The sequence below is a fragment of the Scyliorhinus canicula genome, chromosome 1 (genome assembly GCF_902713615.1).
Source record: "Scyliorhinus canicula chromosome 1, sScyCan1.1, whole genome shotgun sequence".
Taxonomy (NCBI): Eukaryota; Metazoa; Chordata; class Chondrichthyes; order Carcharhiniformes; family Scyliorhinidae; genus Scyliorhinus; species Scyliorhinus canicula.
The window spans coordinates 2440429-2466476 of record NC_052146.1 but is presented as its reverse complement, the minus strand read 5'-3'; the positions used below and the strand labels follow the sequence as shown (position 1 = coordinate 2466476).

Genomic DNA, 26048 nt, shown 5'->3' with positions numbered 1-26048 from the left:
CTCGCACGTCCATAGGGTCTACTCCCGGATCGATTTTTTAAAATACTGAGTAGGGATCTATTGACAGGGGTGGTAGATGCGCAGTATTCGGCAATCACCATTTCCGACCATGCCCCACATTGGGTCGAGCTACAGGTGAGTGAAGAGAGCTTCCAGCGCCCGCAGTGGAGGCTGGATATGGGACTGCTGGCGGATGAAGGGCTGTGCGAGAGGGTGAGGAAGTGTATACAAAACTACCTTCAGGTCAACGATACGGGGGACGTCTCAGCAGCGGGGGTGTGGGAGGCGCTCAAGGCAGTGGTGAGAGGGGAGCTGATTTCAATCCGGGTTCACAGGGACAAGACGGACAGGGCAGAGACGGACCGGCTGTTAGCGGAGATCCTGCAGATTGACAGGAGGTGTGCAGGGACCCCGAGTGCGGAGCTCTTGAGGGAACGGAGGAGGCTGGAGGCGGAGTTTGGGGTGGTGTCCACGGGTAAGGCAGTGGAGCAGCTCAGAAAGGTGAGGGGTTGGCGACCCTGCGGATATGGGGCCAGTGGAGGAGGCATGTGGGGGAGATGGGGGCGTCTGTCTGGGCGCCAATCTGCGACAACCATCGGTTTGCCCCCGGCAGTATGGATGGGGGGTTCCGAGTATGGCGGCGAGCAGGGGCGGGAAGGGTGGGTGATATGTTCCTGGAAGGGAGCTTCGCGAGTTTGAGGAGCTTGGAGGAGAAATTTGGGTTGGTAAGGGGAAATGATTTTAGATACCTACAGTTGCGGGACTTTGTTCGTAGACAGGTCCCATCTTTCCCGCGCCTCCCGCCAATGGGGATCCTAGACAGAATAGTCTCTGGGAGGGACGAAGGGGAGAGTAGAGTCTCGGGTATTTATAAGGTGCTCATGAGGGAGGAAGGGTCCCAGACAGAGGAACTGAAACTTAAATGGGAGGAGGAGCTAGGCGGGGAAATGGAGGATGGGCTGTGGGCAGAGGCCCTGAGTAGGGTAAACTCGACCGCGACATGTGCTAGGCTCGGGCTGATCCAATTTAAGGTCGTTCACCGGGCCCATATGACGGTGGCTCGGATGAGCAAATTTTTCGGGATAGAGGACAAATGCGCTAGGTGCGCGGGAGGACCAGCGAACCATGTGCACATGTTTTGGGCATGCCCTGAGCTGAGGGGGTACTGGGAGGGATTTGCGGGGGTCATGTCCCAGGTGCTAAAAACAAGGGTGGTGATGAGTCCAGGGGTGGCAATTTTTGGGGTTTCGGAAGACCCGGGCGTCCAGGGGGAGAAAGCGGCCGATGTGCTGGCCTTTGCTTCCCTGATAGCCCGGCGACGAATATTATTGGCGTGGAGGGACTCAAAGCCCCCGAAGACTGAGTGGTGGCTTGCGGACATGTCAAGTTTCCTGGGGATGGAAAAAATTAAGTTCGCCTTGAGGGGATCTGTGCAGGGGTTCACCCGGAGGTGGCAACCATTTATTGACTTCTTTGCGGGAGAGTGAGCGTCAGCAGGGGGGTGGGGGGAGGGGGGGGGGGGGGGTAGAGTAGAGTAGGAGGGAAAATATGGCGGGTAGTACGGGTGGGAGGGGAGCGGGCTTGTGCAATACGGTACGATGGAAGTATTGAAAGTACGTGGATGTTTGCACATTTTTGCCTTTTTTGCTTCCTTTCTGATGATGTCTGTAACTGTTTATAAAGCCAAAAACTACCTCAATAAAATTGTTTATTAAAAAAAAGAAAGGTGAGGGGTGCGATATATGAACATGGAGAGAAAGCAGCAGGGTGCTGGCTCAGTAGCTCAGAAAGAGGGAGGCGGCTAGGGCAATAGGTAAAGTGGTGAATGGAGGCGGTAACTTGGTAGGGGATACGGCGGGTGTGAACTGGGCTTTCAAGGACTTTTAGAGCAATCTTTATAGCTTGGAGCCCCCTGCGGGGCCGGAGTGATTGAGATGCTCCTTAGACAGCCTGACATTCCCAAAAGTGGGTAGGGAGCAAGTAGAGGGGCTGGGCGCCCCGATCGGAGCTGAGGAGATATGTGAGGGCTTAAAGGCCACGCAGTCAGGTAAAGCTCTGGGACCGGATGGGTACCCGGTGCTTTGTTGGGTAGGCTGGGTCTATGTGGACTGCGTTTGATGCAGTGTAGAGAGAGACATTCTTCCAACACTTGATGAGATGCAACACAATTTTATTTAACATATAACTATAATACATGCTTTAACTGTGGGTTGACACTATGCTGACTTGACTGGAGACCTGAGGCTAGCCTGACCAGACTAACTGACTACCACATGGTGTTTGCACTGACTGCTGCTCACAGGCTCTGACTGTCTCAGAGGCTGGATCCCAAGGGAGCGGGAAAACTGGTGCCCTCTGGCTTTATAGTGGTCGTGTCCTGTCTGGTGATTGGCTGCAGTGTTCTGTGTGCTCACTGGTCATCCTGTGTGCCAATCACTGCCTGTCTGTGCACCATTATATACCTGGATGTATATTATGACACCGGGTAGTATTTTATAAAAAGTTCTCCGGGATATTGGGGCCACTGCTGATCAAGGTTATTAATGAGGCAAGGGACAGAGGGGTGCTGCCCCAGACGATGTCGCAGGCTACCTTTTCCTTGATTTTAAAACGGGACAAGAACCCGGAGTCATGTGGGTCTTCTCGGCCGATCTCCCTTCTTAACGTGGATTTAAACTGCTGGCAAAGCTTTTGGCCACTAGGATTGAGGATTGTGTGTCGAGTGTTATTAGGGAGGACCAAACAGGGTTTGTTAAAGGTAGGCCACTGGGGGCGAATATAAGAAGATTGCTCAATGTGACCATGATGCCCCCAGAGGGAAAGGAGGTGGAGGTAGTGGTGGCTATGGACGCGGAGAATGCATTTGACCGGGGAGCTGCTGGGACGGTATGGATTTGGGGTGGGTTTCATCAACTGGGTCATGCTGTATATCAGGCCCTGGAGGTGAGTGTGAGGACAAACAGGATGACTTCCGACTATTTTAGACTGCACAGCGGGACGAGACAGGGGTGTCCCCTCTCCCCACTGCTGTTTGCGCTAGCTATAGAGCTGCTGGCAATTGCTGAGAGCTTCAGAGGGTTGGAAGGGGCTGGTTCGCAGGTGGGGGGGGGGGGGGGGGGGGGGGGGGGGGAGAGAGAACCGGTGGAGCATAGAGTTTCATTGTATGCAGATGACCTGCTCTTGTACGTTTCGGACCCGATGGCGGGGATGGACGGAACCATGGGGACCCTGGGAGAATTTGGCCGGTTTTCGGGCTACAGATTGAATATGACAAAAAGTGAAATGTTTGTAGTGCAGGAGAGGGGCCAAGAGGACTGGCTGAGGGGGCTGCCGTTACGGCTAGTTGGGGACAGTTTCAGGTACCTGGGAATACAAGTGGCGCGGGATTGGGGTCGACTGCACAAGCTGAACCTGTCCTGGCTGGTAGATCAAATGCGAGGGGAGTTCCGGAGGTGGGATGCGCTCCCACTGTCGTTAGCTGGGAGAGTACAGACAGTTAAAATGACGGTCCTCCCTTTATTTAAATTTGATTTATTTAATTTTAATATATGGTTAAGTTTTCTTGTTGGGGGGGCGGGGCGGGGGGGGGGGGGAAGTGTGATACATGTGATGTTACGGTTTGGGGGGAATAGTGGGTGTTATGGGACTGTTAGTTGCACATTACTGCTTGTTGCTATACTTGTTATATTTTTATATTTTCTGTAAAAAATTCCAATAAAAATTATTTTTAAAAAAAATGACGGTCCTCTCGAGGTTCTTATTTGTATTCCAGTGACTCCCCATTTTCATTCCACGTTCCTTTTTAAAAAAAATAAATTTAGATTACCCAATTATTTTTTCCAATTAAGGGGCAATTTAGCGTGGCCAATCAACCTACTCTGCACATTTTTGGGTTGTGGGGGCGAAACCCACGCAAACACGGGGAGAATATGCAAACTCCACACGGACAGTGACCCAGAGCCGGGATCGAACCTGGGACCTCAGCGCCGTGAGGCGGTTGTGCTAACTACTAGGCCACCGTGCTGCCCCCACGTTCCTTTTTAAGATCATTTTGGGCTTTGTATAGGCGGGCAAATGAAGAGGGTGATGCACGAGCGGAACGGGTGGGGGGGGGGGCTTGCACTGCCGTATTTCAGCAACTATTATTGGGCAGCTAACCTAGTCATGATAAGGAAGTGGGTGGTGGGGGGTCGACTTGGGAGCGGGTGGAGGCAGCCTCATGTAGGGGCACCAGTCTGGGGGCTTTGGTGACGGCGCCTCTGCCATTCCCGCCGCCGCGCTTCTCCAGCAGTCCTGTAGTGGTGGCAGCCCATCAGATCTGGGGACAGTGGAGGAGGCACGTGGAAGCAAGTCTGGTCCCCGATATGTGACAACCATCAGTTTGCCCCGGGGAGGTGGACAGGGGGTTTCGGGTATGGCGAAGGGCGGGATTGAGCGGATGGGAGATTTGTTTTTGGAAGGGAGCTCCCCTGGCTTGAGGGCGCTGGAGGCCAAGTTTGGGTTGACGAGGGGGAATTAATTCCGGTATATGGTGCGGGACCTTTTACGCAGCCAGGTGCCATCTTTTTGCTCTTGCCACTAAGGGGGATCCAAGATAGGGTAGTGTCTAGAGGATGGGTGGGGGAGGGGTGTCTCGGATATTTACAAGGAGCTCATGGGGGCGGAGGAGATGCAGACGGAGGAACTGAGGCATAAATGGGAGGAGTTGGGAGGGGAGATTGTGGAGGGCATGTGGGTGGACGCGCTGAGCAGGTTTAGTGGGACTGCAACATGTGCCAGGCTCAGCCTGATTCAGTTTAAGGTCGTCCACCGGGCCCACATGACAGTGTCCCGGATGAGCACATTCTTCGGCGTAGAGGACAGGTGTGTAAAGTGTCTGGGAGGACCGGCAGACCATGTCCACATGTTTTGGGCTGGTCCAAAACTTAGGAGATACTGGCAGGGGTTCGAGGAAGTCATGTCTGGAGTATTGAACGTGAGGATGGCAATGAGTGCAGAGGTGGCGATTTTTGGGGTCTCAGAGGCCCCGGAAGTCCAGGAGGAGAAAGTGGCCGACGTTCAGGCCTTTGCTTCCCTGGTAGCTCGGAGACGGATCCTTCTCGCTTGGAGGGACTCAAAGCCCCCGAAGTCAGAAGCCTGGCTGTCAGTCATGGCGAGTATCCTGGGCTTGGAGACAATCAAGTTTGCCTTGAGAGGGTCGTTGTTAGGGTTTGCCCGGAGGTGGCAGCCATACATTGACTTCTTTGCGGAGAATTAATCGTCAGCGGGGAGGAGGCAGTCAGGGGAATGTAGTATAGGGGGTCAATTAGGCAGATCTGGGTGGGGCGGGCTATGGAAATTGCACTATGTACTTTGTTTACTGTACAGCCCTTTTGTTTTCTCGTTCTGTAATTCTACTGTTTACAATGCCAAAAAATACATTATTAAAATTGTTCATTAAAAGCCAAAAAAAAAAAGAAATTCCATCACATCCAATTTCTGCTTTGTAGATGGTGGAAAGGCTTTGGGGAAGTCAGGTTAGTCATTCCCTGGAGTGTACTTAGCCTTTGACCTGGTCTTATAGCCACAGTATTTACGTGACTGGTCCAGTTCAGTTTTGTACCAAGGTGTTGAGGATGGGCGCCAATAGACAGTTACAAATAAGAGACCTTCAATTTCTTTAACATTCAAAAGCAGACAAAAACGGGTAATGAAAATAAGCTTTATTATAAGAAGAAATCAATACAAAGATGTCCATTTATCTTCTGTACAATGGCAAAACATAAATTATAATTTAGAGGAAACTAAACTTTGTTCTGCGAAGTTCCAGTCATATCCAGTCCTCCAGTTTGGTGTTAAGTGCAAAAATAATTTTTCTAATTACGTCCCTGTATCCTGTTTCTAATAAATTCTAAACTTTTAACCTTGGCCCTGAAAGGTTAAAGAGAACAATGAGCCACATTGTCTGATAGGCTCTTTGTTCGTTCAATTAAATAAACAACTTGACCTTCACAACAAAGAGTCTATTGTAGGCTTGGAAATATCAAAACTTGGATGAAAGACCCAACATATTCTTGAAGTATCCATCGGAGTGAAAAATCTTTTGCATTCTCCCTTTTTGCTATGGTTCAAATGCAAAATTGACAATACTTAAACTTAAACAATCAGTGTGATCAGAAAGACTGTTACAAAAGAAGTAGCACTTTCTTCTCCAGAAATAAACCACTCAAAACCTTCTTGGCAGTTCAATATAATTTCAAATGGCGCTAAAGTTACGATCGTGCATTGCGTTCCGTTTCAGCCAGGCATTCCCTCACTAGACCTCGAGCATGAATTATTCCTGGAATATGAAAAGGGAGACACAAATACATATTCAGTTCTGAAGAAGTCGTATTTGATTTGTTAACCCTTTCTCTCACCACAGACGCTGTCAGGCCTGTTGAGTTTTCCCAGCACCTTGTTTTTATTTCAGATTTTGCAAGATTCAGACTCAGTCTTTTGCTTTTATGGCATAAATATGTAACCAACTTCAGAGTTCCTGAAACTAAAACTATCGGTAAAATGACTAAACTGTAGCCGTTGCCCTGTTATTGACTTCCTCCCTTTCTTCCCACGTATTATGGAGTCACTGATAGTTCCCAGCCAGTTCATCCAAGGCACCAAGTCTTCATGTGTCAGTTTAGACAGACATTTTGATCATGGGAACAAGTGACATCTAAATCAAACCCCAACCAATGTATGTACGATATGCATTGTTTGTACTGCATGCAAGAAACAATACTTTTCTCTGTATACTAATACATATGACAATAATAAATCAAATCAATCGATCCCCACACTACTCTTCCTCCACAGTACTAGATAATCATAGAATTTACAGTGCAGAAGGAGACTATTTGGCCCTGGGAAAGAGCACCCTACCCCCTCCACCCTAGCCCCGTAACCCCACCTAACCTTTTTGGACACTAAAGGCAATTTATCATGGCCAATCCACCTACCAGCACATCTTTGGACTTTGGGAGGAAACCGGAGCATCCGGAGGAAACCCACGCAGACACAGGGAGAACGTGCAGACTCCGCACAGACAGTGACCCAAGCCGGGAATCGAACCTGGAGCTGTGAAGCAATGTGCTAACCACTGTGCTACAATGCCGCCCAATGTTCAGAAGACGCAATTATTTAAAATTCATTTTGTCCCAATGCTGGAACACCCCAATAACACCCTGGCTGTAACACTGCAATGAAGTTACTGTGAAAAGCCCCTAGTCGCCACATTCCTGCGCCTGTTCGGGGAGGCCGGAGGGGGAATTCACAATGTCCAATTCACATAACTTATTAAACTCACTTAGTTAAGCACTTTCTAAATCAGAAACAGTGCAGCATTCAATTACAATCACTAAGAAAGCACAGAGAGTAATGATCTGTTATATACCACGTTTTAGACGTTCCATTGCACTTTTACTGCCCGCGTACGTTGGTCGAATGTCTTTGCCCAGCTCTTCGATTATAGCAAGCAGCTCCGCATATTTACTCTGTGGCGCCTGAATGCTGCTCATTCCCTAATAGAGAAGAAAGAGTAAGTAACAAGGCAGGAAATACACAATCAACATTGAAAGTTCAGCGTATTAGGAAGCAGTGACAATAAACAGAGAACAATTTACATCTGTACACAAGTTGGTTATGCAGCTCAACATGTCTGTGCTAGCTCACTGAAAAAACGACCCAATTCAGAGTTTTGACTTGAGTCACTTGATACAGTTGATCAAGATGCAAACGATGGTGAATGTCATCTTCCTCCATGATCCACCACTGATTGGCTGCTTTGGAGACTGTACTTCCAGACCCACAGCAGCCATTGGCCTAGCTGCTTGTCAATCAGAGTTGGCCACAGAATCACAGCAGTGCAGGAGGCCGCCATTCGGCCCATCGGGTGTTCATTGACCCTCCGAAAGAGCACTCTACCCAGGTGCACCCACCCGCCCAAACCATCCCCGGAACCTAACCTGCATATCCTTGGACACTAAGGGGCAATTTAGCAGGGCCAATCCACTTAGACTGCACATCTTTGGACTGTGGGAGGAAACCGGAGCACCCAGAGGAAATTCACGCGAATGCCACACAGAACCCCGTTCATGGCGCTGTGAAGCAGCAGTATTAACCACCAGGCCGCCAAAGCACCAGATTCCCCGTTCCATCCTTTCTCTTTTTTTAAATAAATTTAGAGTAGCCAATTATTTTTCTTTTCCAATTAAGGGGCAATTTAGTGTGGCCAATTCACCTAGCCAGCACATCTTTGGGTTGTGGGGGAGAGACCAAACAGACACGGGGATAATGTGAAAACTCCACACGGACAGTGACCAGGATTCGAACCCGGGTCCTCAGCGCCACAGTCCCAGTGCTAACCACTGCGCCACCCCCATCCTTTCTCACTTCATGCGAGGAGGGCTAATTGTCAACATCAGTGGAAATATAGTGAGGTGGAGGACAGAATTCCAAATCGTGACTTAAATAAAAGGTTTTAACCCAGTTCCCTCCAGCTTGTGCTGCCCACTCCTGACCCGACCGTGCCATGTGGCGGCACGTCAGGACGGGGCACAGGTCATCAGCGCACAAGTGAAAGTGCGACAATCTTACGTGTACTCACTACAATGAATGCTGAAACACTGAACACTTCGCTCATTGTTTCAGACATAACACGTGCATAGCCCTCACAAACAATCAGGTCGTCACCAGAAGTCGTATCGATTGTTATAAAATCTAGGAAAGCTAAAAACTGTCTGAAAACACACAGATCAAAGGTTGGACCTGTGACAATATCCAATTTTAATCACGACCTGCAATGCCATCCTGAAAAGTTTAAACTTCCCACCCCCTCCCCCAATTAAATATGTTTACATATGCTGACATCTAAAGAAATGCCACTCTTTTCTGAATTGAGAGTTTCGAAGAGATAGAAGCAGAATTAGGCCATTCGGCCCATCAAGTCTGCTACACCATTCAATCATGGCTGATACATTTCTTGTTATTCCTGCGCACTGCAGCTTTGTGGAAGCATTATTTAGTTCCAGAGTATGGCTTGCAACTAACAAATTGTGTACGAAAAAAGATGGGCGGCACGGAGCACAGTGGTTAGCACTGTTGCTTCACAGCGCCAGGGTCCCCGTTTGATTCCCGGCTTGGGTCACTGTCTGTGCGGAGTCTGCACGTTCTCCCCGTGTCTGCGTCGGTTTCCTCCGGGTGCTCCGGTTTCCTCCCACAAGTCCCAAAAGACATGCTATTAGGTGAATTGGACATTCTGAATTCTCCCTCTTATACTCAAACAGGCGCCGGAATGTGGTAACTAGGGGATTTTCACAGTAACTTCATTGCAGTGTTAATGTAAGCCTACTTGTGACAATAATAAAGATTATTATATTATTATGAACAAAGAAAAGTACAGCACAGGCACAGGTCCTTCGGCCCTCCAAGCCCGTGCCGACCATGCTGCCCGTCTAAACTAAAATCTTCTGCACTTCCGGGGTCCTTATCCCTCTATTCCCATCCTATTCATGTATTTGTCAAGATGCCCCTTAAATGTCACTATCGTCCCTGCTTCCACACCTCCTCCGGCAGCGAGCTCCAGGCACCCACTACCCTCTGTGTAAAAAAACTTGCCTCGTACATCTCCTCTAAACCTTGCCCCTCACACCTTAAACCTATGCCCCCAAGTTATTGACCCCTCTACCCTTGGAAAAAGTCTCTGACTATCTACTCTGTCTATGCCTCTCATAATTTTGTAGACCTCTATCAGGTCCCTCAACCTCCATCGTTCCAGTGAGAACAAACCGAGTTTATTCAACTGCTCCTCATACTAATGCCCTCCATACCAGGCAACATCCTGGTAAATCTCTTCTGCACCCTCTCTAAAGCCTCCACATCCTTCTGGTAGTGTGGCGACCAGAATTGAACACTATACTCCAAGTGTGGCCTAACTAAGGTTCTATACAGCTGCAACATGACTTGCCAATTCTTATACTCAATGCCCCGGCCAATGAAGGCAAGCATGCCGCATGCCTTCTTGACTACCGTCTCCACCTGTGTTGCCCCTTTCAGTGACCTGTGGACCTGTACACCTAGATCTCTCTGACTGTCAATACTCTTGAGGGTTCTACCATTCACTGTATATTCCTTACCTGCATTAGATCTTCCAAAATGCATTACCTCACATTTGTCCGGATTAAACTCCATCTGCCATCTCTCCGCCCAAGTCTCCAAACGATCTAAATCCTGCCGTATCCTCTGACAGTCCTCATCGCTATCCACAATTCTACCAACCTTTGTGTCATCCGCAAACTCACTAATCAGACCAGTTACATTTTCCTCCAAATCATTTATATATACTACGAACAGCAAAGGTCCCAGCACTGATCCCTGCGGAACACCACTAGTCACAGCCCTCCAATCAGAAAAGCACCCTTCCATTGCTACTCTCTGCCTTCTATGACCTAGCCAGTTCTGTATCCATCTTGCCAGCTCACCTCTGATCCCATGTGACTTCACCTTTTGTACCAGTCTGCCATGAGGCAACTTGTCAAAGGCCAATTGGTTGAAGGGTCATTGCCATAAGTATCATAGGACTGCACCTTGTGTGATGGAAATATATATTTTACAATACCTGCAAATAACCCATAGAGGGTGGTCCATAGTCATTGAACAGTGGTCTAAATGACTGCACGGAGCTCCCCAAACTTGTAGAAGGAGATGGGACACTGCCAACTGTTGGAGAAGGATTTGTGTTAATGATTTATCAGTTTTTAAATTCTGAACGTTCACCAGTTTCTGTATAAAACAATGAGGTGTCAAATATATTATTCTGTAAAAAGTAAAAGCTCTTTATCTCACCCAATACTTTGTTGACTATGTTGCAGCTTCAAAACGAGCTGATGTATCCAGAGGAGGACCCACCAACGGTGCAGCTGTGCGAGGCCTAGTTTGGGAAATGAAGCAGCGCAGACCACCTACCGGCTGTGATAAGTGGCTCGGGGTGCTAGAATTTTGACTTCAGCACCCTCAACTAGAAAGTGGAGGCAGGAAAATAATCAAGTAGGATTCGGGGAGTGGAGATATTGGGTGCAGCTAGGATCAGACTGGGTTGGCATAATCAAGGTTCAATATCCCAGGCAGCACGGTGGCGCAGTGGTTAGCATTGTTGCCTACGGCGCTGAGGACCCGGGTTCGAATCCCGGCCCTGGGTCACTGTCCGTGTGGAGTTTGCACATTCTCCCCGTGTCTGCGTGGGTTTCACCACCACAACCCAAAAGATGTGCAGGGTAGGTGGATTGGCCACGCTAAATTGCCCCTTAATTGGAAAAAATAATTGGGTACTCTAAATTTAAAAACAAATTTAAAAAAAAAAAAAAGGTTCAATATCCCAGATGTGGAGATGCCGGCGTTGGACTGGGGTGAGCACAGTAAGAAGTCTTACAACACCAGGTTAAAGTCCAACAGGTTTGTTTCAAACACTAGCTTTCGGAGCACTGCTCCTTCCTCAGGTGAATGAAGAGGTATATTCCAGAAACATATATATAGACAAATTCAAAGATGCCAGACAATGCTTAGAATGCGAGCATTTGCAGGTAATCAAGTCGTTACAGAGCCAGAGATAGGGGTAACCCCAGGTTAAAGAGGTGTGAATTGTCTCAAGCCAGGACAGTTGGTAGGATTTCGCAAGCCCAGGCCAGATGGTGGGGGATGAATGTAATGCGACATGAATCCCAGGTCCCGGTTGAGGCCGCACTCACGTGTGCGGAACTTGGCTATAAGTTTCTGCTCAGTGATTCTGCGTTGTTGCGCGTCCTGAAGGCCTGCAAATGCTCGCATTCTAAGCATTGTCTGGCATCTTTGAATTTGTCTATATATATGTTTCTGGAACATACCTCTCCATTCACCTGAGGAAGGAGCTGCGCTCCGAAAGCTCGTGTTTGAAACAGACCTGTTGGACTTTAACCTGGTGTTGTAAGACGTCTTACAATATCCCAGAGACATTCATTAGAATGTCAACAATCACAGGAGAAGTGGCCATTTCCCAAGAGGGTGACCCTAGTTGCAGCCGCCTGGTGACGTGTCCCTTTATCCGCCTCTCTGTCAGAAATCGGAATGTCAATCCCACGTTGAGACTGAAGGCAGGAAACAACCAGAAATTCCAGGTTAACAATACCTGTAGTTTCAGTGCACTGAATGGACAGATCATAAACACTCAAACACTCCCCTGTAGGAGGCTGCAGGGCACAGCTAGAACCTTAGGTTATTCCTGTCGTATTCACGGAAGACCCCACGGAATTAATGAACACCAGTTGTTTGTTTTGAAGGGGGCACATCCGCACTGGAATTACTCCCATACGCTTCACATCAGGAACTTTTGCTGCACAAACTTTGAGGATCGCTACTATCTGCAAGAGTCTGGGAGACTGAGCAGAAACGGCCAGTTCACACAGGCTGTAACCAGAAGGTAACAAGATCTGACCCAAACGGAAAAGACAGTCAACAACCTATATTTATAAAGCACAGCGATGGGCAACCTGGTCCAATGAGTGGGCCACAGGATTGAAACGGGACTTGTTCACTAACTATGACCCGTGAATAAGATTTAATACTCGCCAAATATTTAATAATGAGTTATAGAATTTAAAAGAATAAATAAATTTAGAGTACCCAATTCTTTTTTTCCCCCAATAGGGGCAATTTAGCGTGGCCAATCCATCAACCCTGCACATCTTTGGGACATGGGGAGAGGGCAGAGGGATGCTGACGTTAGGGGACCACAGACTGGCGACCCGGGGGGGGGGGGGGGGGGGAGAACTTACAGAGAAGCCCCGAAAGGGAGTCTGCTCAGAAATCTGCAACTGCGTACCTTTCTCCACAAGGAGCCAAAACTGTTCCCCCGGAGACCCACACACATTCCTGTGCATGGTGATAGAGCCGGACTGGTGAGGAGATGACAAATGTGGCCAAGGTGAGAGGAGGAACTGGGTATGGAGATAGGGGGAGGACTCTGGATTGAAGCGCTGCACCTCCTCCTGAGCTGGGCTAAGCCTGATGCAGTTTAAGGTAGTGCAGAGAGAACACCTTACTAAGACACTCAAGTGGATTTTTCCTGGTGGTGGAGGACAAGTGTGGGCGATGTCAGGCCAACCACACCCACATTCCGGTCCTGCCCCAGACTCAGGGAATTCTGGACGGCCTTCTTCGGGGCTATACCCAAGGTAGTGGGGGTCGAGATGAAGCCGTACCCGACTGTGGGGGTCTTCGGGGTGTCAGGGCACCCTGAGCTCTGGACAGGGAAGAGACAAGGGCGAGGGTGGAAGTCGGCAGCGCCAGCCCGGGCATCGGAGAGGCTCTCAGACCTAGTCAAATTCCTGAGGCTAGGAAAGATCAAATTCTCCCGGGTCACTGTCCGAGCGCGTTTGCACATTCTCTCTATTTTTAAATAAATTTAGAGTACCCAATTAATTTTCTCCAAATAAGGGGCAATTTAGCCTGGCCAATCCACCTACCCTGCACATGTTTGGATTAGAACAAAGAACCATGCGGCCCGTCCAAACTAAAATCTTCTACACTTCTGGGGTCCGTATCTCTCCATCCTCATCCTTGTGGGGGTGAAACCCACACAAACACGGGAGAATATGCAAACTCCACACGGACAGTGACCCAGAGCCGGATTTCGAACCCGGGTCCTCAGAGCCGCAGTCCCAGTGCTAACCACGGCGTCACATGCCGCCCTATTGTTGGTTATTATTACTGTGGTCACATTGCCTGTTACAGGCAAAACTCAGTTTCCACTTTCACTTCCATATTTTCATAACTCAAAACACCAATAAAAATATTTTTCAGAAAGAAAAATTAATCTGCCCCTTTTTTTGGTGCCAATTATCATTATCGTATCCTCTGGTTACTGATCATTCAGCCCGTAGAAGCAATTCCTTCCTATTTAATCTAGAAAGCCTCTTATTAAACCCTCTAACTTTCTCTGCTGCCAGGAGAACATGAAATGAATGAAATGAAAATGAAAATCACTTATTGTCACGAGTAGGCTTCAATGAAGTTACTGTGAAAAGCCCCTAGTCGCCACATTCCAGCGCCTGTTCGGGGAGGCTGATACGGGAATTGAACCGTGCTGCTGGCCTGCTTTAAAAGCAAGCGATTTAGCCCAGTGTGCTAAACCAGCCCCATTATCATCAACCTCTCCAGTTTCTTCTCCTTGTCCCTCATCCTTGGTACTAAATATCGCCTGAACCCTAATTTACGGCCAGTGTCTGGCCTTTTTATACCTTGCAGATTTAGGTGGAGGGCATTGCTGTCATCGGGAAGCAGCTTTTCGTGACCACAGATGAGTCCAAGGTGAATGGGTAAGAGAAACTAATTTTATTACTAAGTAATAGTTTGTACAATACTCCCAGCGGGTCGGAGGTGTCGCTTCCAAACCTGGCTAACTTTTAATCAGATGGTCTCCCCTCCGTGGACAGCTCACACTCAACAAGACTCATGGGGAGACTATTTGCTTCTACCCCATAGTCTTGTGCGGGCTATAACACAGCTCATCCACAGCAAGGACAAAAGTTTACACTACTGTGGAATTGATGCACCCACTTCCCCAAAATTAGGAAGCTACTCAGGATCGACCCCATTCTTGCCATGACAGACCCAACCATCATGGAATGGAGGGGTGGGGGGTGAGAAGGGAGTATTTTAATATCAAATTCCAGTCTTTCTTCTACCAGGTTCAACTTCTGCAGCACAGCCTGGAAATCCTGATCAGTGTGGCTTTATTCTGCATCTAACTTGTCCTGGGAGCGTTTGATATTGCAGGAACAGGAAGCTTTATTCTGTATATTTATTGTTATTCATTCATGGGATGTGGGTGTTGCTGGCTGGGCCAGTATTCATTGGCAATGGTTTCATGATGTCATCAGGCGTTTTAATTCCAGAATTTTATGCAAACGTAACCTGCTGTTGTGGGATTTGTACCTAGGTCCACAGAGCATCACCCTGGGTCGTTATTAGTAGAGAAAGTGTCATCTCACGACCATCTCCCGTCCCTAACCAAGGCTGCAACTGTTTGATGGGAGCGTGCGGACAACTTTACTCAAACCGGTGCTGAACCTACCATGGGGGTGTTTCACAGAATTGATACAGCACATGAGGCCATTTGGCCTATCCAGTCTGCACCGGCTCTCTGAATGAGTAATTAACCCAGTACCATTCTTGCACCATTGCCCCATAACACTTTCCACCTTTTCAAGAAACAGTCCAACTTTCTTCTGAATGCTTTGATTGAACCACACTCTCAGGCAGTTCATTCCAGACATTAACTACTCGCTGCATAATTAACTTTTTCCGATGTCACTACTCCTGTTTTGCCAACTGTTGTAAATCTGGGCCCCTGCAATCTCAATCTCCCGACTCTATCCAGACCCCTCATGATTTTGAGCACTTCTATCAAATATCCTCTTCAAGGAGAACAGTTCCAACTTCTCCAATCCATCTCCATAACTGAAGCTCCTCATCCTGGGACTATCTCCTGAATCTATTCTGCCCTCTGTCCAATGAGTTTACATCTTTCCAAAAGTATGACTCACAGAACCGGACACAGTACTCCAGTTGAGGGCAAATTAATGTCAAAATCAGCTGAGATTGGTTGAATGAAGAATCAGGCACGATCGGTTGTGTGAAATGAATGAAAATCGCTTATTGTCACGAGTAGGCTTCAATGAAGTTACTGTGAAAATCCCCTAGTCGCCACATTCCGGCACCTGTTCGGGGATGCTGGTACGGGAGTGGGCCACCACTGCTCGTATTTCTTATATTCTTCTACAAATTCAACATAATCTCCTTGCTCTTGTACTTTGCCCCACTGTGAATAAAGCCTAGGAATTGGATGCTTTGTTAACTCTGTAAACCAGTGTTAATCACCTCAATGATTTATACACAGATATACCCAAATCCCCCTCTGCCCCTTAGGGACTGTATTTTATATTGTCGCTTTAATCTTCCTACCAAAATGAATCATGTAACATTTCTTTGTAATGAAATTCATCGGCCACTTGTCTGCCCACCCCGGCACCCGTCTGCCCACCCCGCCACTCATCTGCCCACCCCGCCGTGTGTCTACCCACCCCGGCACCCGTCTGCCCACCCCGCCGCGTGCCTGCCCACCCCGGCACCCGTCTGCCCACCCCGGCACCCGTCTGCCCACCCCGGCACTCGTCTGCCCACCCCGCCACTCGTCTGCCCACCCCGTCGCGTGCCTGCCCACCCCGGCACTCGTCTGCCCACCCCGTTGCGTGCCTGCCCGCCCCGTCGCGTGCCTGCCCACCCCGCCGCATGCCTGTCCACCTCGGCACCCGTCTGCCCACCGTGTGTCTGCCCACCCCGCCACGTGCCTGCCCACCCCGCCACTCGTCTGCCCACTCCGCCACTCGTCTGCCCACCCCGCCACTCGTCTGCCCACCCTGCCACCCGTCTGTCCACCCCGTTGCGTGCCTGCACACCCCGCCACCCGTCTGCACACCCCACCACCTGTCTGCCCACCCCGCCGCGTGCCTGTCCACCCCGTTGCGTGCCTGTCCACCCTACCACCCGTCTGCCCACCCCGCCGCGAGCCTGCCCACCCCATCAACATGTCCTCTGGAAGTTTTACACTGTCCGCCTGACAGTTCACCCCCACCTCCTTTCTTCTCCACCCCCCCAACGCTCCCCACACCCTTTACCACCTCTCTACCCCCTCCCCTCCCCTTACCACCACCATACCCATCCCACCCACCCCCACACCACCCCTCCCCCTTACCCCACCCCTCCCCCTTACCCCGACCCCTCCCCCTTACCCCCACCCCCCCGCAACCCCACCGCCCCCCCAGTTGTGTTGTGTCTCCCCGACTGGTTGAATTGGAAATTTGTTGCGACCGATAATTATCCCCCCCCCCCCGGCGGCTCCCGGTCCCCCCCACCCCAACCCACCCCCGGGTCCGTCCCCCCCGGCGGTTCCCGGCCCCCCGGCGGCTCCCGGCCCCCCCCGGCGGCTCCCGGTCCCCCCCGGCGGCTCCCGGTCCCCACCCCCGGCGCGGCCCTCACCCTGACTCAGTGACGGGCCCGGCCCCGCACTCGCTTTGCTGCTCATCCCGCCGCTCCGGCCGCTTGTGATGGCGCCAAATTACCCGGCGACGCCGCCATCCGGGCACTGAGCACAGACCCCGCCCCCTGAACTCGGGCCCCGCCCCCTGAACCCGGGCCCCGCCCCCTGGACTCAGGTCCCGCCCCTGGACTCAGGTCCCGCCCCTGGACTGAGGTCCCGCCCCCTGGACCCGGGTCCCGCCCCCTGGATTCGGGCCCCGCCCTCGGGACCCAGGCCCCGCCCCTTGGACTCAGGTCCCGCCCCCTGGATCCGGGCCCCGCCCCTTGGACTCTGGTCCCGCCCCCTGTATCCAGGCCCCACCCTCTGGACTCGGGCCCCGCCCCCTGGATCTGGGCCCCGCCCCCTGTTTCAGGCTCCAGTCTCTGAGCCCCTTTCCCCCTCTCACCTCTGCTCCCAATCCCTGCAAAAGATCAGAAATGTCACTTAGTCATTGACTCATTGGTACATCTCGGTACATATAGGTACTGTAATGACCTCCAATTGGCTTTATTGGTTGGCCAATTGGAGTATGAGCTCCATCAATGATAGCTCATTAAGGGGCCCATATAAGCACCTGTGTCGGCTTTGTGAGCCAGCCTTAAGTTGACTGGACTGCTAGCAGCACTGTTTGTAGCTGCTCCTGTAATATCGTTATTGTAAATAAATATTGGTGTGGTGACGGAACTCCTGCCTCCTGCGGATTACTACAGTGGCGATGAGGTAAACTATGAATTTTGCGGAGACCAGCTGCCGCACTCGGAGGGTAAGCCTTGCTATTTTAAAAATGCCGTTTTTTGGGAGGTTAGAGGCATTCGACCCGGCCATTGAGGACTGGTCCCAGTATGTGGAGAGAATGTGTTACTTCTTCCGGGCAAATGATATACTGACGGATGAAAGGAGACGGCTTATCCTGCTGTCGGCGTGCGGACCCTCAGCTTTTGCCATTATACGTAGTCTGACTTATCCTGATGCGCCGGTCACAAAAACCTTCCAAGAATTAACGGAATTGGTGAACAAAGAACAAAGAAAATTACAGCACAGGAACAGGCCCTTCGGCCCTCCCAGCCTGCGCCGATCCAGATCCTTTTTCTAAACCTGTCTCCTATTTTCCAAAGTCTACTTCCCTCTGTTCCTGCCCGTTCATATACCTGTCCAGATGCATCTTAAATGATGCTATCGTGCCCGCCCCTACCACCTCTGCTTGAAGGGGACCCACCACCCTCTGCGTAAAAAACTTTCCACGCACATCTCCCTTAAACTTTCACCTTGAAATCGTGACCCCTTGTAATTGACACCCCCACTCTTGAAAAAAGCTTGTTGCTATCCACCCTGTCCATACCTCTCATAATTTTGTAGACCTCAATCAGGTCCCCCCTCAACCTCCGTCTTTCCAACGAAAACAATCCTAATCTACTCAACCTTTCTTCATAGCTAGCACCCTCCATACCAGGCAACATCCTGGTGAACCTCCTCTGCACCCTTTCCAAAGCATCCACATCCTTCTGGTAATGTGGCGACCAGAACTGCACGCAGTATTCCAAATGTGGCCGAACCAAAGTCCTATACAACTGTAACATGACCTGCCAACTCTTGTACTCAATACCCCGTCCGATGAAGGCAAGCATGCTGTATGCCTTCTTGACCACTCTATCCACCTGTGTTGCCACCTTCAGGGTACAATGGACCTGAACTCCCAGATCTCTCTGTACATCAATTTTCCCCAAGACCCTTCCATTGATCATATAGTCTGCTCTTGAGTTTAATCTTCCAAAATGCATCACCTCGCATTTGCCTGGATTGAACTCCATTTGCCATTTCTCTGCCCAACTCTAAATCTATCTATATTTTGTTGTATTCTCTGACAGTCCCCCTTGCTATCTGCAACTCCACCAATCTTAGTATCATCTGCAAACTTGCTAATCAGACCACCTATACCTTCCTCCAGATCATTTATGTCGGGTGGGCAAACTACGGCCCGTGGGCCGCATTCGGCCCGCCAAAAGTCTTTATGCGGCCCACCAAGTCATTAAAAAAAAAAAAATTTTTTTTTAAAGGTTAATGGGGGGTGGGGGGCTGTTGGGTTACTTACTGGTATAGGGTGGATACGTTGACTTGAGTAGGTTGATCATTGCTCGGCACAACATCGAGGGCCGAAGGGCCTGTTCTGTGCTGTACTGTTCTATATGAGGCGCCCAGAATCATAACCGGGTGAAGTAATTATTTTACTTAATATACTATGCGGCCCTTTAAAATTGTGAATTTCTGAATGTGGCCCTTGCACGGAAAAGTTTGCCCACCCCTGATTTATGTAGATCACAAACAACAGTGGTCCGAGCACGGATCCCTGTGGAACACCACTAGTTACCCTCCTCCATTTTGAGACACTCCCTTCCACCACTACTCTCTGTCTCCTGTTGCCCAGCCAGTTCTTTATCCATCTAGCTAGTACACCCTGAACCCCATACGACTTCACTTTTTCCATCAACCTGCCATGGGAAACTTTATCAAATGCTTTACTGAAGTCCTTGTATATGACATCTACAGCCCTTCCCTCATCAATTAACTTTGTCACTTCCTCAAAGAATTCTATTAGGTTTGTAAGACATTGCCTTCCCTGAACAAATCCATGCTGCCTATCACTGATAAGCCTATTTTCTTCCAGATGTGAATAGATCCTATCCCTCAGTATCTTCTCCAACAGTTTGCCTACCACTGATGTCAAGCTCACAGGTCTATAATTCCCTGGATTATCCCTGCTACCCTTCTTAAACAAAGGGACAACATTAGCAATTCTCCAGTCCTCCGGGACCTCACCCGTGCTCAAGGATGCTGCAAAGATATCTGTTAAAGCCCCAGCTATTTCGACCCTCGCTTCCCTCAGTAACCTGGGATAGATCCCATCCGGTCCTGGGGACTTGTCCACCTTAATGTCTTTTAGAATACCCAAAAATTCCCCCTTCCGTATGACAACTTGACCTAGAGTACTTAAACATCCATCCCTAGCCTCAACATCCGTCTTGTCCCTCTCCTTTGTGAATACCGATGCAAAGTACTCATTAAGAATCTCACCCATTTCCTCTGAGTCCACGCATAAATTCTTTCTTTTGTCTTTGATTGGGCCAATCCTTTCTCTAGTTACCCTCTTGCTCCTTACATACGAATAAAAGGCTTTGGGATTTTCCTTAAACCTGTTAGCCAAAGATATTTCATGAACCCTTTTAGCCCTCTTTATTGCGCGTTTGAGATTCGTCCTACTTTCCCGATATTCCTCCAAAGCTTCATCAGTTTTGAGTTGCCTCGATCCTATGTATGCTTCATTTTTCATCTTAGCTAGTCTCACAATTTCACCCGTCATCCATGGTTCCCTAATCTTGCCATTTCTATCTTTCATTTTCACAGGAACATGTCTGTCCTGCACTCTAATCAACCTTTCCTTAAAAGACTCCCACATTTCAAATGTGGATTTACCCTTAAACAGCTGCTCCCAATCCACATTCCCTCGCTCCTGCCAAATTTTGTTATACTCTGCCTTTCCCCAATATAGTACTCTTCCTTTCGGACCACTCTTGTCTTTGTCCATGAGTATTCTAAAACTTACGGAATTGTGATTGCTATTCCCAAAGTAATCACCGACTGAAAAATCAACCACCAGGCCGGGATCGTTCCCCAATACCAGGTCCAGTATGGCCCCTTCCCAAGTTGGACTATTTACATACTGCTCTAAAAAACTCTCTTGGATGCTCCTTGCAAACTCTGCTCCATCTACACCTCCAACACTACACGAATTCCATTCAATGTTGGGGAAGTTAAAATCTCCCATCACAACCACCCTATTGCTCCTACATTTTTCTATAATCTGTCTGCATATTTGTACCTCTACTTCATGCTCGCTTTTGGGAGGCCTGTAGTAAAGTCCCAACAATGTTACTGCACCCTTCCTATTTCTCAGCTCCACCCATATTGCCTCAGTGCTCGAATCCTTCATCGTGCCCTCCTTAATCACAGCTGTGATATCATCTCTGACGAGCAATGCAACTCCTCCACCCCTTCTACCTCCCTCTCTATCCCTCCTGAAGCATCTATACCCTGGGATATTCAGTTTCCAGTCCTGCCCTTCCTCAACCAAGTCTCAGTAATACCAATAACATCATATTCCCAGGTACTGATCCAAGCCCTAAGTCCATCTGCCTTCCCTGCTACACTTATCGCATTAAAACAAATGCACCTCAGACCACCTGTCCCTTTGCGTTCATCATCTCTTCCCTGTCTATTCTTCCCCTGAATCACAATGTGTTTATTATCTAGTATCTTACTGGCTTTAGTTGCTGCCTCTTTACTGACCTCTAACTTCCTAATCTGGTTCCCATCCCCCTGCCACATTAGTTTAAAACCTCCTCAACAGTGTTAGCAAAAGCACCCCCTAGGACATTGGTTCCAGTCCCACCCGGGTGTAGACCATCCAGTTTGTAATGGTCCCACCGCAACCAGAACCGGTTCCAATGTCCCAAAAATCTGAACCCTGCCCTCCTGCACCATGTCTCAAGCCACGTATTCATTCTGACTATTCTTGAATTTCTACTCTGACTGTCCCGTGGCACTGGTAGCAATCCTGAGATTACTACCTGTTTTTGTAAATCCACCACTCTGTCTTAGAATTCCCCCTATACCAAAAAAGGGCCGATATTCCAAATGGTGAACAGGGATTCTCACTCCCTGACTCCAGTGCAGGCTTCTGTGGGTGCGATTCAGGTCAAACTCTCCTTTCAAGTTATCCCCCGGTATAACCCATACCTTCACCGAAGAATTTTACCTACTTACCCCTTAATAGCATTGATGTCCTGGGTCCTGCATTGCTAAGGAAGTAAAGTAAGCTAATAACCACTTTTTCAGGTTAAGTTATTTTATTATTATTATACTTTTTTTAAAAAATAAGTTGCAAACACTTTCTTTACAGAAAGGAAAAACGATTAGTGATTCTGGATGCTGCTGGTGTGTTGTAGGGACCTTCAGACTCTCTCACTCTTGTAGTTCTCCTCCCCTTCTCTCCTGTTGCTGTTTCTCTGTTTTCTCTGTTCTCTGTGTTCTGTCCTCTGTCCTCCCCATTGCTGCTGCTGGTACACTTCCTTAGGTGGGCCAATTTTATTTCAACCTTGCCCTTCATAGCCTGAGCTTTCTTGGGATCAATAACTCTCCCATAAAGTTTGTGCTCCCCATTCAATACCCTGTCTACTCTTTCAGGATCCATTTTAATTAAGCAGTCTACAATCTCTCCACCTCCAGAAAAGCAGTCCCTTAAATCTTTCTTACTTGTTTCCCAGCTGTCCACCAGCAAACATCTTCCTTCTCATCCTCCTCATTCTTGCTGCCGTATCTTTGAGCCTTCCACCTCCTTGAGGGGAGCGGAGCTCCCCCGGGCCGTCAGCTGTTCTTGCTTCGCGTTCTGCTGCTCTCTGCTCCTGCCTCGCACGTGGGGGGAGTGGGAGGAGCGAGGGAAGCCCGCGCTTAGTGATTTTTGGCGGGAGAGATCGGGACCTCCGATAGGGAAAGGACTACGGGGCTTAAAGGGGCAGTCCATTACAATATTTCAACAGCACAAAGAAATCTATGCAAACTCTCTTTTTTCTTTTTCCCTTTCTCCTGCTGCAGGTTGTAATAACAATTCTGACAGACTGAAATTGACTGCATTTTTGACAGAAGAGCTGGCCACAGTTTCTGCTCTTTTCAGCTGCCACCAACCTCTTGTGGGATCTTTCCCTGCACTCTCCCAGACCAGATATTGGCAGACCTCTATGTTTCAAATGACACATTCTGTATTTTCCAGAACACCCCGTCTTGACATTTGAAACATTACTATAATTTGGTTTATTTTCCCCCCATCCAATTGTACTAACATACATCCCCGATCTTTGTCATTTGTATGCATATCACAGACCAGTGTCAATACGAGTCTTGTTTTCCGTTCCAGTTCAATTACCGTGAACCATAGCCATAGCTGCTCAGGAAGGTAACACAATAGCTTTCCGTGTGTTCCACTACCTCCAAAGCATTTTACTTCCTTGGGATAGCAGCACCGTATAAGCTTCCTCATGTCCCTTAGAAACAGCACACAACTCAGTTCATCAGTAACCAAACAGATCTTTTGTCCATCACTGGCTGTTACGTGCCCCATTCTTCCGTCGTCCAAATTGTTTTCCATTCCTGATTGGAATGGGGTAATTGTGATATCATGTACCACCCACTGATCCCTTTGTTTTATTAATTTAAAATGTTCAATTGATCCTGCTTGTATTCCTAACTTCCCCATTAATGTCTAACATTGTCGTGAATCATGTAAGTCTGCCAACCTCTGGTTTACATGAGAGAATATCTTTCTGACAAAGTGTATATTTTCCATTACAACATTTGCAAAACCACATTGAACCGTCTTTTTTTTCCAAACAAATTCTCCCTATTGTTAAATACATAGTAAAAATGTTAAGTCTTATCTTAACACATTACCCATTACCTAACCACACAAATAGACTGTGTGTTACAACTTTACATATTTTCAACTGTTAACAAAATTTAATATCAATATCGAAACATTCCTTGGCTTTGGGAACAATAATTATTACATACTAAATATGGCATATAAACAACATCAATATTATTTGTAATGTACTATATAGTTAAATCAAGAAAACACACTAAACTACCCCTCTATTAAAACATTCACACAGTTTAGATATGCGGATCAAGTTCTTTAACGACACACATACCCCCCTTATCATATATATATATATAAAACAGTCCCTATCAATTTACATGAATTTTTTTTTATTTTTTTTTAATAACGATTACAGCTCTTCAATGCAATATTGTTTTGCTGCATTGGTAACAATTTTCCCGCCGTGGTATCAAGCTACAAAAATTCTTAAACTATTGTCATTTATCATATTGGGGTTCCTCGTCAGTCGCTGCTATCTGCCGAGACCCTTAATAATTCCACCGCGTAGTACATACCCCATGGAGACCGCAGATCACCCATCAGCTAATGTCCAGTTAGAGATGTCTGACCGGAGGTTTCACTGTCCAGTTATAATTTGATATTTTGATTTGTTTCTAACCCGTAAAGTTTTCCTCCGGGTTCTGTCATTTAATTCCCTCAAATATGTAGCCAATTGTATCATTAGTTTCCCCCCCAATCCTGTCTAAAAGATTCCTCTCTGGAGTGTAGTTCTCTTCCTTCTTATGAACTGGTTCGTTATTTATTTTTTCCATCTGAAAATCAAATGAACAGATCAATGGTGGAGAGGGCCCTATTCTTTAATTTGTACTTCCTATTTTCATTTGGATTATCCCAGAAGTGCCCTCTCCAGGACTTCCGGATTTCTTTTGCCACCATTTCTTTTTGAACTGGTTTATTTTCCTTATCATTGATGTACATCATACAATTAAGGCCTGTTAAGCCTCCTCCTTCTGTCATTGCACCCCTGAGTGAGAAATTGTGATACAATTTATTTTGCTCCAGATACCATGCTTCTCTAATTCAACTGTATGTGTACCCAGAATCTGAACAATCTTGTCTTTACATTTTACAGCTTCACAGATTATTTTCCCTGCAGTCTCAGTGGGTAGCTTCACCCAAATTTCCTCTGTATTATCAATTGGTTTTAATATCTTTATTTTCTAAAGCTCCTTCTTCAAGGTATTTAACATTCTAAACATCATTATTTCTGCATATGACTTTGTCTGATCGCCAGGCACTAGGACCCTGCGGAGCCATGCAGTTTCAATTTCAACGCAGCAATTTCAAAGTCTGCAATGATGTGGAGATGCCGGCGTTGGACTGGGGTGAGCACAGTAAGAAGTCTTACAACACCAGGTTAAAGTCCAACAGGTTTGTTTCAAACACGAGCTTTCGGAGCACGGCTCCTTCTTCAGCTAACTGCTGCCTGCTGTTTATAACTTCCAATTTATGTGAAAATCGGCTTTACAAAATACAACATTTTTTTTTTTAAATACAAACATTAAAGGAAATTCACAATTCCTTATTAGACATACACACACACATTCATCCACTCAGATCTTGGATCTCTACTCTGTAGGATTTCACAAATCCTTATTAAACACACACATACACATTTATCCACTGAGATCTTGGACCTCTATTCTGTAGGGTTTTAGTTATTCTTTACAAAATTTTGAGACCCCTCCATGCGGTTAAGTTTCACTTCTGCAGGAGTTTATTTGCCTCTGTTAAGCTTTTCTACTCTTGTTTCATTGTTTCAACTCTCTTGACCATGTTTCAGAGCAAGAGGATTGTTCTCATTGCCATTTTTCGGAATTCAAGTTCTGTTCCTGGTTGTCCCTTTCAGTTGCAATCTGAAATTAAGGATAAGTACCCTTTCTGGGCCCTATCCAAGGCTGACTAAGGCACTATCTTCCTGTTTTAGTTAAGGGTCGATTGGTTATTGGTCTCTGAATTCTAGGCGTCCCCATTTTCCAGAACATTTTCCGCACAATCTGCCTTAACCTAAGGATGATTTATTTTTTGGCCTCCTTTTACCAGTAATGGATGCAAGATTTTTAGTGCTGTCACCAAGATGTCTTGCAGACTTTCATTCAGGGTCAGCATCTTCTAGTCTGCTGATTCACACCCAACCTGAGTTTCAGTCCCCTCGATCCACAGAATATCCTTTCCAGACTAAACTCGGCAGGTAAAGTCTGACTCACACATAGACCAGAAACTTCTAATATTCTAGCCTTTGTGCCGGTTAGAAACTTCTAATATTCCAACCATTTCTTGGGAACTAGAAACTTCTAATATTCTAGCCCCTACTCTAGCCCCCATTCTGCTCAGCTAGAAACTTCTAATATTCCAGCCTCGCTTTACCTAGAAACTTCTAATATTCTAGGCCTCCACGCTGGATGCCATGGAGAA

At 47.8% G+C, this 26048-nt stretch overlaps 1 protein-coding gene across 1 annotated transcript; it reads right to left on the bottom strand.

The window, feature by feature from the left end:
* Window positions 1-5687: 5687 nt before the first annotated feature.
* Window positions 5688-17216, bottom strand: LOC119967616 (cyclin-dependent kinase 2-associated protein 1). Its single transcript, XM_038800417.1, has 4 exons — window positions 17086-17216; window positions 10634-10734; window positions 7412-7538; window positions 5688-6319 (listed from the first exon to the last, which is right to left on the bottom strand). Exons 1-4 carry the CDS (start codon window positions 17129-17131, stop codon window positions 6252-6254), a joined length of 342 nt encoding a protein of 113 aa, XP_038656345.1. The 5' UTR covers window positions 17132-17216; the 3' UTR covers window positions 5688-6251.
* Between the last annotated feature and the right edge of the window lie 8832 nt (window positions 17217-26048).

Coding starts and splice junctions, on each gene's coding strand:
- LOC119967616 (XM_038800417.1), bottom strand. CDS start 17,131: ATGAGCAGCAAAGCGAGTGCGGGGCCGGGCCCGTCACTGAGTCAGG. Junction 10,735..17,085: donor GGGCCCGTCACTGAGTCAGG/GTGAGGGCCGCG, acceptor CTTCTCCAACAG/TTGGCAGTGTCCCATCTCCT. Junction 6,320..7,411: donor AATGGAACGTCTAAAACGTG/GTATATAACAGA, acceptor TTCATATTCCAG/GAATAATTCATGCTCGAGGT.